Source organism: Phoca vitulina, unplaced genomic scaffold (assembly GCF_004348235.1).
Source record: "Phoca vitulina isolate PV1807 unplaced genomic scaffold, GSC_HSeal_1.0 scaffold40, whole genome shotgun sequence".
Lineage (NCBI taxonomy): Eukaryota > Metazoa > Chordata > Mammalia > Carnivora > Phocidae > Phoca > Phoca vitulina.
Genome location: NW_022589743.1, coordinates 25,282,854 through 25,292,632, shown reverse-complemented (window position 1 = coordinate 25,292,632; position 9,779 = coordinate 25,282,854). Strand labels below are relative to the sequence as shown.

Genomic DNA, 9,779 nt, shown 5'->3' with positions numbered 1-9,779 from the left:
TAAAACTAATGATGTAATGTATGGGGATTAACATAACAATAAAAAAAATTAAAAAAAAAAAAAAAAAGAAGACTGGGCTTCTAAGGGCCCAGCACAGTGCATGGTACAGAGCAAGTACCCGGGGAGGGGCAACCTGCTAGCTCGTGCTTTTGTTTTGTTTTTTCTTACTTTCCCTGCTGACCCGAACCTAATAAAGGACACCCGAAATACTACAGAATTCCCCTAAACCACTTTCTAATCTCTCTCTCTCTCTCTCTCTCTCTCTCTCACACACACACACACACACACACACACACACACACACACACACATGCCCCTCGTCCTCAGCACCCCCACCCCGGCCCCACTTCCCTTCCTGCAGTATATCAGGGCTGGAAGGAACAGAGACGATCTAGTCCAACTTCCTCATTTCACACAAATGGAAGCTGAAGTCCAGAGAGGGAAGGAACTGGCCCAAGGTCACAGAGTAGTCAGAGGCAGGGCCAGGACCAGAAGCCCCAGCTCCTGAGCCTCTCGGTCTGGGGGGCCTTTCCTGCACATTCCTACCCTGTCCTTCCCTTCCTTTCCTCCTCTTTCCTGTTCATCCTCCCCAGTGCACAGCTCCCTGGGGCTATCCCAGCCTCCTCTGCCATAGCCCCCAAGTCTGCAGAGGTCAGCGAAGGTCCCATTTCACCCTGGACCCTCTGAAGAATCTGACCAGGTCCTCCCCAGTCTTCTTCTCATCACCTGGGGTGCTGCTGGGAGCGTGAATGGACACAGCTTTGGGGAGTGCCTTGGAAGCCTGGGCCCTCTCCCTGCGCTCTGCACCCCCGGTCCCCCACTCACAAGTCTTGCCTTTCCGGCCCAGATGTTTGCCCGGCCAGTGCCACACGGTCCCACAGCCTGGGACAGTCCAGCTCTTTCTGTGGGTCCTGCTTCTCTGCCATCATCACCCTCTCTGAGAACAGAGCTTTTCCCTGGACCATGGGCTGTGGCTGGGAAGACTTGGTAAAGACTTCCAGCATCAAAGCTGAAGGTGAGGTGGTGCTTTATCTGGATCGCTGTATTTTCCCACTCTACTAAGCTCTTGGGAAAGTGGAGAAGCCAGTTAGCTGAGTTCCATTTCCTATTGGGAGCTAAAAACAAATACTAAGCATCCACGAGAGGCCCCACTCTGCCAGCAGAGGCCCAGCACACAAGCCACACATTCGTACATGACTGCCCGGCAGGGGCAGGGAGCCCTGCTACCACACAGCTTCACCTCGAGGACCCTCCATGGTGGCCCTCTGCCTCTACTGGCTGGGAAAAGAGCCAACTGGCTGGCTGAGCGGCCCAGGGGCTGAACTGCACCTCCGTGGTCCTCTCTCCCTCCCGGGAGGCCAGTTCTATATGTCACCTCCACATGCCCCACCCCTAGCCAGGCATACAGGAGCCACCGACTGAATACACTTGCTTCCATCAACAAATCAAGCAGCCATCTGAAGTGAATGCCCATGTTGGTCTAGGAAGGTGATCCTTCAAGGAAATGCCCAAACCGCAGCTTTTCGGACTTTTCGGCTGAAATTGCTCAGTGACAAAGGAGCAGGAATATGAACAAGGGGATATGAAAGAATCAGCTTTCCTCGTAGGAGAGAGTGTGGGGTTTTATTTGTAGTCTCATATTTAGTTTTAAAGTTGGTGCACTTAAAATATGTGGGTTTCTACTGATGTAACAATTACATGACATCATTTTCTTTTCCAAAGTCTTCAAGCAAAGTTGATACTTCGTGAGGATGGCCCTGAAGCACAGGGACTTCATGAGCCCTTGGAACAGCACTGGCCAGGTTATGACATAGTTACTACATTTTCAGGTCTCCCAATTTCCCCTTAGCAACGACGCACTCATTTCCTGTTAGAACGGTGGTTCCTAACACTGTGGGGAACAGGGAGCCCTCTGAGAATTTGAGCTTTGGTCTCTCTCCCCCTAAAACGCAAAGCAGCACATAAACTCAACATTTTGTGCATAAACAACATTTTGCACATATCCACAAGGGGTTCAAAGACTAACATCCACATTAAAGACCCTGCCTCAGTCTATCTCCCTTGGATCACACACCCCCAACACCACTGAGATAGAGAGAAACTGTTGCCCAAGAGGTCAGAACTGTTTCTCATGGAGAAGAGAAGGGCAGGGCTGGTGGCACAGCCACCAGGAACGGGCAGGGTGAGGATGCTGGGGCTTACCTGCATTAGGGAGGACACTAAGCCATTTTGGAAGACCACTTATTGACCTGGAGGCTTCAACTCAGCTGCTTGCAACCCCACCTCCCTGGGAGTCTTCAAATTAAGATCGATCATTTCTTCCAGAACAGCTAAACCAGAAGGACCCACCCCATGGCCAGGGTCTACCAGGCCCCCTGCTCTCCACCATTCTCACCATAAACATTTCTCCTTCTACTTTCTTTCCCCTTGTTTGTTACCACCCTGTTTCCTCTCCCTTTCCTGACGGTGCCCCCACCTCCAACCTTCTTTTTTTTGTCTCCTCTGGCTTTGCCTTAGTCCAGCCAATGGTCTCACCAGATTCCAAACAGAGGCACCAGGGGATTCTCAACCCTTGAGTGAGATGCTGTTGAACCCGGAGGCAGCCAGACGGATGAGATGACCTCAGAAGGTGCCTTCCACCAAGAGTCTAGCTCCCAAATCCCAGAAACCTGGGATTTCTAGAAAATTGATCACACCAATGCTAGGAGCATTGCTGAGGAGCCATGGAGAACTAGTGGTCCTTGACATTACTAAATCCAGAAGGTGTGAAGTGCCTGCGCCCCCCAATTCCTCCAACGAGCCGTTCTCCTCACCTTGTAGGATGGGGTCTCCGTGCCTGGGTTCTCGGCCTGCACAACAATGTAGGCATGTAAGAAGTTGGAGGCAATCATATCTGGGACAAATGGTGTGTTTTCTTCTTGGAAGATGATGGCCACAATGTCATTCCCAATGTGTCTCTTTCTCTGGAGCTAAACAAAAAGGGGTCCGTTGTTGTAAGCCAGCTAGGAACATCCTGAAAACAGACTAGATCTATACAGGAAATTCCTCATTATTCTATCTTTATACAGAAACCCTGAAACTGAGACCTAGCTCTCCAGGGGAGCTTTTTTCCTTTTTTTTTTTTTTCAATCTTCAGAAGCCACCAAAAAGAAAAAATGGGGAAGACGCCTAAGATGTTAGGTAGAGGCTAGCGAGCACGTTACTGAGCTCAACAGCATGCAGAGCCCTGACGTAGGGCTCGGGGAGAAGAGTTAAAAGGTGAGGAGCGGGTTTTGCCCTGGTAAAGCCTGTAATGGATCCGGAAGGGACACAAAGGTGGTGAAGCCACCTGAGAATAGTAACAAAGGCACCAGCCAGCACGTGCTACATCAGCTGCCACACACAAAGCATCTGGCACTCTGGGGGCAGAAAGGAGGGCAAAATCAGAGGCCTGGTGCTAACCCGAGAAGGCTTCCTGGAAGAGGAGGTAGAGGTGGGGGAGGGAGGGGGCAGCGCTTGATGGAAATGTGGATGAGCAGGGATGAGCAGGCAGATCATTCTATACCAGAGAGAAGGAGAGCCACGCTTAGAGAAAGAGGGGACCTGGCTTGGCGGAGGTCACGGGAGAGAAATCCAAGCCTGATTCAGTGTCCCAAACGGGGCCAGGTTCTTCCACAGGTGCTCTCAATCACCGAGCACCTACTGTGCGTCAGGAACCATGCTGTGGTGCTCACATGCATGACTTCAACTACTGGGGCCACGGAGGGCTGGCGAGGTACTTACCTATGCGTTTGTTCCTTTATTAAGCACCTAAGGCATGCAGGCCCTGCGTTTCACACTGACTTTCTTATTTACGGAGCACTGCTATAGACTGAGCCCCATGCTGGGCACTTTTACACAAATTGTCTCACTTACCCCACCCACCTCCTCCCATTTCTTGGGGGCAGAAAATTAATATTTATTCAGTCCTTGCAGAGAGCCAAGCTCTGTGTATGTCCCCATGAATATGGGGGAGACTGAAAGAGAGCCCCAGGCTGGGGCAGGGGGCAAGGAGGCCATGAAGGAACAGAGAAACAAAGGTGGAGAGAAAACCTACTTTGGATTCAAAAGGAATCCTGCTCCCATTTGTTTCTGGAACATTCAGTGGTTATTTTAGAGCCAAATCACAGTCTCATTTGCCAATTTCCTTTTTCCCTAAGAAGCCAGGCACTATGTTTACAGTATTACATCTGTGCTCCCTCCTCAGTTCCCTGCTCAGAGAGGAATGGGTCAGAGTCTGGGGAAGAGCCTACCTTCCTTTCTGAGTTTCCTAGAGACTGAAAAGGCACAAAGAGTGGGAGGGGGCAGGTGGCGCAACAGCCAGGCCCCAGCTGCTGATTTCAGGGCTCACCGAGAAAAGAGCCGGGCCACCCTGGGGACACGCCGCTCTCAGAAGCAGCAAATGAGAGGGAGGGCAGGAAAACGCTGGATGCAGAGGTCTCATCCAGGTTCCCTGGTTGAGGTGAAGGCCGAACTCCTGCCCACGAGCAGGTGCAGCAAGAGATGAGGCCATGAGACTAGAAAGGTTGAGAGGCGGGGGGGGGGGGGGGGGGTTGGTGTTAAAGCAATGACCACCATGGCTGGGGTGGGGCTGCCACCCATCACTGGGGCAGGAAGGAGGGCAATGGTCAGGAAGGAAGCCTACCACAAGCCAGATACCGTACTGAGCCCTACCTTCAGAACCTTCTGTGATGCCCACAACAAGCCCCTGACTTAGGTGGTGGTGTCTGTTTTACAGCTGAGGAACATGAGGCCACAAGGTTCACCAGCTTGCCCGGAGCCACATACCCCCGCATGGCAGAGCTGGTATCAAGCTGCTACTTGCAAATGCCAACACATCCTCCTCACCACCACCCACCATGAGGGCACTTGGACTCTGCTCCCAGCTCTGCCCCTAGTCAACTAGGACACAGTCTTCTAACCACGCTGAGCTGCAGGTTCCCCACCGGGCAGAGCAGAACAACCAGGAGCCCTGTCCTGACTCCCACACAGGGGCTCATGTGCTGCCTGGGTCGGTTAGCGCGATGGACAGACTGGCCTCCAGATTATGAAAGTGGGGAGGGGGTCCCAGCCCCTCAAGTACCCAAGACCAGAAGCAGGCTTTCACCTCACATGCCCCATGCTCCCAACGCCCTCCCGAACCAGGTTACCTGCTGGGCGTCTCCCTCGGTAAATGGCAGCTTTGTGGAGACGTGAAACATGATCTCCCTGTCCCGGAATATCGTGTACACGGATTCCACCCCTGTCTGTCCATGGGTCACATCCAGGCCTCCGCGGAAACTGTCAGTAAAACAGGGCAAGAGCAGGGAGGGAGAGAGTGTGAGGAGGAGTAGGCTACATGGTGCTTTCCCTGAGACTACGGGGGCAGGAGAAGGAATGAGAAGACACACGAGAGTGGGGGCACAGAGAGAACGATGTGCACAGCGCAGGTAGGTCCGTGCTCCTGAGCACACGAGCCCCGGAGTTCTACCCATAAGCCTGTTATTTAAAAGACAAAGGCAGAATATCCATACGGTCAGTGGGAAGGGAGGGTCACCCAGCCGCAGTCCCAGACAAACGCCAGCCAAGGTGCCAGTGGCCCCCACGGCTGGGCATAAGCCTTTCCTCTCTGCAAGGCCATGTCCAGATCCTCAGCCCAGAGCCAGGGCAAGCAGCCATCCTGTGGGGAGCATCCAGAGTCAGCCTGAAGAGTCTGGATTTCCACCCAGCCGGTCCCTCGTGTGGAGACCCAGCCACAGCAGCACCCAACCTAGTGGCATCCAAGGAGCCCCTCTCCGGGTATCTCCTCAAAGGCAGGAAAGGAAAGTACTAAGACACACTGGGTGGGCTTCCGGGAGCCGCCCCTTCTTCCTTTATAGACATGTGGCTCCCGGCCGTGGATCACATTCTTCAGCAAGGGGAGGAGGATGCAGGTCCTTTAAGAAAATGAAATAAAGCAGACCCTGGACGTCAGTCCCCACAAGCGCTGTAACACAAACCAGAAAACGTGCCCTGCCCGGCATGGCAGGAAGCTCACCAGCCCAGGAGCCAGGCACTCCGGGTTCTGCCGCTGCTTCTGCCACTAAGTCAGCGTGTGACCTCGGGCACATCACTTAACCTGTCTTAATCTGCCTCGGTTTCCTTCCTCTATACGATAAAGGGCTAGAAGTCCCTGATCTCTGGGGTTCTTCCTGGTTTGAAGAGCCTTTATTTCATCTATTCTAAGGCACACCTTTTTTCATAGTTTAACATCTCTGAAATCAGGATGCATGTTACGATGAAGGCATCTCGGAGTCAATGGAAGGTGGCACAAGAAGAGCAAGAACTCGAAGACTCCCCGTGCTGACTCCACGTGGGGCACCAGCCTAGCTGTTTCACGTGCACGACAACCTGGCGGCGTCAGCACTATCTTTACCCCCCTTTTACAGATGAGGAAACTGAGGCTTTCAGGGAGTAAGTCGCTTGTTCAAAGACACAGAGCCAGTAAGTGGTGGAAGTGGGACTTTTAGCTATGTGTGACTGACTCCAGGCGGCCATGATGACCTTGGAGGGGGAGGCAGACAGAAGAGGGGTGGGGTGGGGGGAGAAGAAGAGGAGAAGAGAAGGGAGCGGAGGAAGAAAGTAATTACTGAACACCCACTACACACCAGACCCAGAGCTGGGCACTTTTGCACCTGATAGGAGATCCTGTTAATTTGGCTGCTGAAGCAGGGGGTCCTTGGGGCTCAGCTGTGTGCCAGCCACAAAGCACGGAACAGACTGGCCAGGCCAGAAGGCCCTGCTCAAATGCTCCTTTGTCAAGGGAAATCAGGGACCAGAGTCTTCCAAGCAATAGCCCCAAAATTCTTTCTTTCCACTTAGAGAACCAGAGACTACTGCATAGGTTCCTTCCAGGGAGATTACTGTATTTCCACCAACTCTTAATTATCCATTCTTTTTGTGTGTTATCTGAAATGGGCCACTTCCCCCAAAAATGCACAGGGCCCTCTTTCCTGAAGGCCTGGCAGGTGAGTGACAGAGAAGGTGGATTCATTTCACTCTTGGTCTGAGCAGTTTCATCATGCATCTGAAGGCCAATGTCTGTGCCGTTCAGATAATGTGCCATTCTGGATTATCCTCCACGTCACCCGTTTCCTTAGGAATGCAGGTGAATGTTGATCACTTGCTGAAAAATGATCCCATGTTTCTTGTGTGTGTTTCTACCTCTCACATACCCCCTGAGACTCAGCTGTTGCCCCTCTCCCTTACTCTAGGCTTTTATCAATAGGGCCGGAGCCATCCGTTGGCTGAAACTCACCCTTTGAAATCCTGCAGTGTGATCGTGTCCCCCAAAAGATCCAAGAACTCCTTGAAAGCTGGGCTCTCCTCATTGTTCCCAAATAGCTCCTCCTCCAGGGTCTGAAAGAGAAACAGAATCAGGGGTAAGAGTCAGAAAAGCATTCTTGATGCCAAGGGAAGGAATGTGGTTGTCCAGCTATCTGGTCCTTTTCTTCCTTTCTCCCTAACCCCCAACACATTTGCCAGCCAGTGGCTCTGCTTGACTGGAGGAAGGACAAATAGAAGCTCACTCAGCAGAGCCGGAACTTCGGGGCTGGTTAATGAGGACTTGCTATCTCAACAAAGGCTGCTGGTCAGTACAAAATGCAAAGCTGAAGCAAAGAGTTCTTAGACTTGATACCAAAAACCATTCCATAAATGAAAAATTAATAGTTGGACTTCTGACAAAGGACTAGTATCTAGAATATATAAAGAACTCTCAAAACTCAGTAGTAACCAAAATCATAATGAGATACCACTTCACACCCCCTGGGTGGCTATAATCAAAAAGAAAGATAAGAACTGATGGTGAGGGGGCACCTGGGTGGCTCAGTGAGTTGAGCGGCAGACTCCAGATTTCAGCTCAGGTCATGATCTCAGGATCCTGGGATCGAGCCCCCTTGTCAGGCTCCAAGCTCAGTGGGGAGTCTGCTTGAGAATTTTTCTCCCTCTCCCTCTGCCCCTCCCCCCACTTGCGTGCTCTCTCTAAAAAAAAAAATACATCTTTAGAAAAAAAAGAACTGATGGTGAAGATACAGAAAAGTCAGAAGCCTTATACACTGCTGGTGGGAATATAAAACGGTGCTGTCTCTTTGGAAAACAGTTTGGCAGTTCTTCAAAGGGCTAAGCATAGAGTTACCATATGGCCCAGCAATTCTACTCCTAAGAATATATCCAAGAAAAATGAAAACATAAATCCACACAAAAACTTGCACATGAATGTTAAAAGCAGCATTATTCATAACAGCCCAAAAGTGGAAATAACCAGAATGTCCATCAACTGACAAATGGATAAACGAAATGTGGTATGTCCATACAATATATAATTCTGCCATCAAAGGAATGCACGACTGACTCATGCTACAACATGGATGAAACTTGAAAACATGTTAAGCAAAAGCACATAAAAGACCACATATTATGATTCCATTTACATGAAGTGTCCAGAACAGCCAAATCCATAGAGACAGAAAGTCGATTTTTGATGATGGGAACTGGAGAGAATGGTGATGGAGTGACTGCTAATGGGTATGGGGTTTCTTTGGGTGTTGATAAAAATTTTCTGGAGTTAGATAGTGGTGATGGTTTTACAACTCTGTGAATATACTACAAACCACTGAATCATACACTTTACTGAGATCTAATTCTCAAACCATTGTGAATCATATTAAATGTGAGTTACACCTCAATAAAGCTGTTATAAAAAGTTTTTGAACAGTAAAAAAAAAAAATCCAATTAGAAAATGGTCAAAAGAGGGGCACCTAGCTGGCTGAGTCGGAGCGTGTGACTCTTGATGTCAGGGTTGTGAGTTCAAGCCCCACGTTGGGTGTAGAGATTACTTAAAAATACAATCTTAAAAAGAAAAGAAAAAGAAATGGTTAAAAGACATGAACAGCCATTGCACCCAAAGAGATATATGTATCTGTACACAGATGGCAAGTAAGCACATGAAGACGTTCAACACCATCAGCCACCATTAGAAAAATATAAATTAAAACCATAATGAGACATCACTACACATCTATCAGAATGGCTAAAATTAGAAAATAGTAACAACACCAAATGCTGGTGAGGATGTAGAGGAAATGGATTATGCATACATTCCTGGTAGGAATGCAAAATGGAACAACCACTCCAGAAAACAGTTCAGCAGCTTCTTACAAAACTAAACATGTAATTACCATAAACCCAGCATATGCTCCTCAGCATTTACCCCAGAGAAATGAAAACTTACGTTCACCCAAAAACCTATATACAAATGTTCATAGCAGCTTTATTCATAATAGCCTCAAACTGGAAACCACCCAGATATCCCTCAAAGGGTGACTAGTTAAACAGACCATAGTATATTTATACCATGGAATGCTATGCAGCCATGAAAAAGAAATGAACCCTACTGATACACTTAAGAACTTGGATGAATCTCCCTGAATGGGAAAAAGAGCCAATACCCAAAGGTTATATATAGTGTATTATTCCACTTATGTAACATTTTTGAAATGACAAAGCTTTAGAAAGTGGAGAATACATTAGTGGTTGCCAGGGCTCAGGGACTAGAGGTGGGAAGGGATGATGGAGGCAAGAGGGAGGTGAGCATGCTTATGAAAGGGCCACACAAGGGATCCTTGTGTTGCTGGACTTCTTCTGTATCTTGACTGTGAAGGCTACACATGTAATAAAATTATATACTACGAAATACACACACACACACACACACACACACACACACACACACACACACACA

At 49.4% G+C, this 9,779-nt stretch overlaps 1 protein-coding gene across 2 annotated transcripts in view; it reads right to left on the bottom strand.

Annotated features, from left to right (window-relative positions):
• The window catches only part of LOC116647635 (rap1 GTPase-activating protein 2), a 69,714-nt gene that overhangs the window by 37,013 nt on the left and 22,922 nt on the right, over window positions 1–9,779 (bottom strand). For both annotated transcript variants that reach the window (XR_004302356.1, XM_032429149.1), the window contains exons 8-10: window positions 7,295–7,395; window positions 5,169–5,298; window positions 2,814–2,969 (exon numbers count right to left, since the gene is read on the bottom strand). Coding sequence is in view for 1 of the 2 variants with exons in the window: in XM_032429149.1 (XP_032285040.1) it covers window positions 2,814–2,969; window positions 5,169–5,298; window positions 7,295–7,395 (387 nt within the window). In the remaining variant the exon portion in view is untranslated. The remainder of the gene's footprint in view (window positions 1–2,813; window positions 2,970–5,168; window positions 5,299–7,294; window positions 7,396–9,779) is intronic.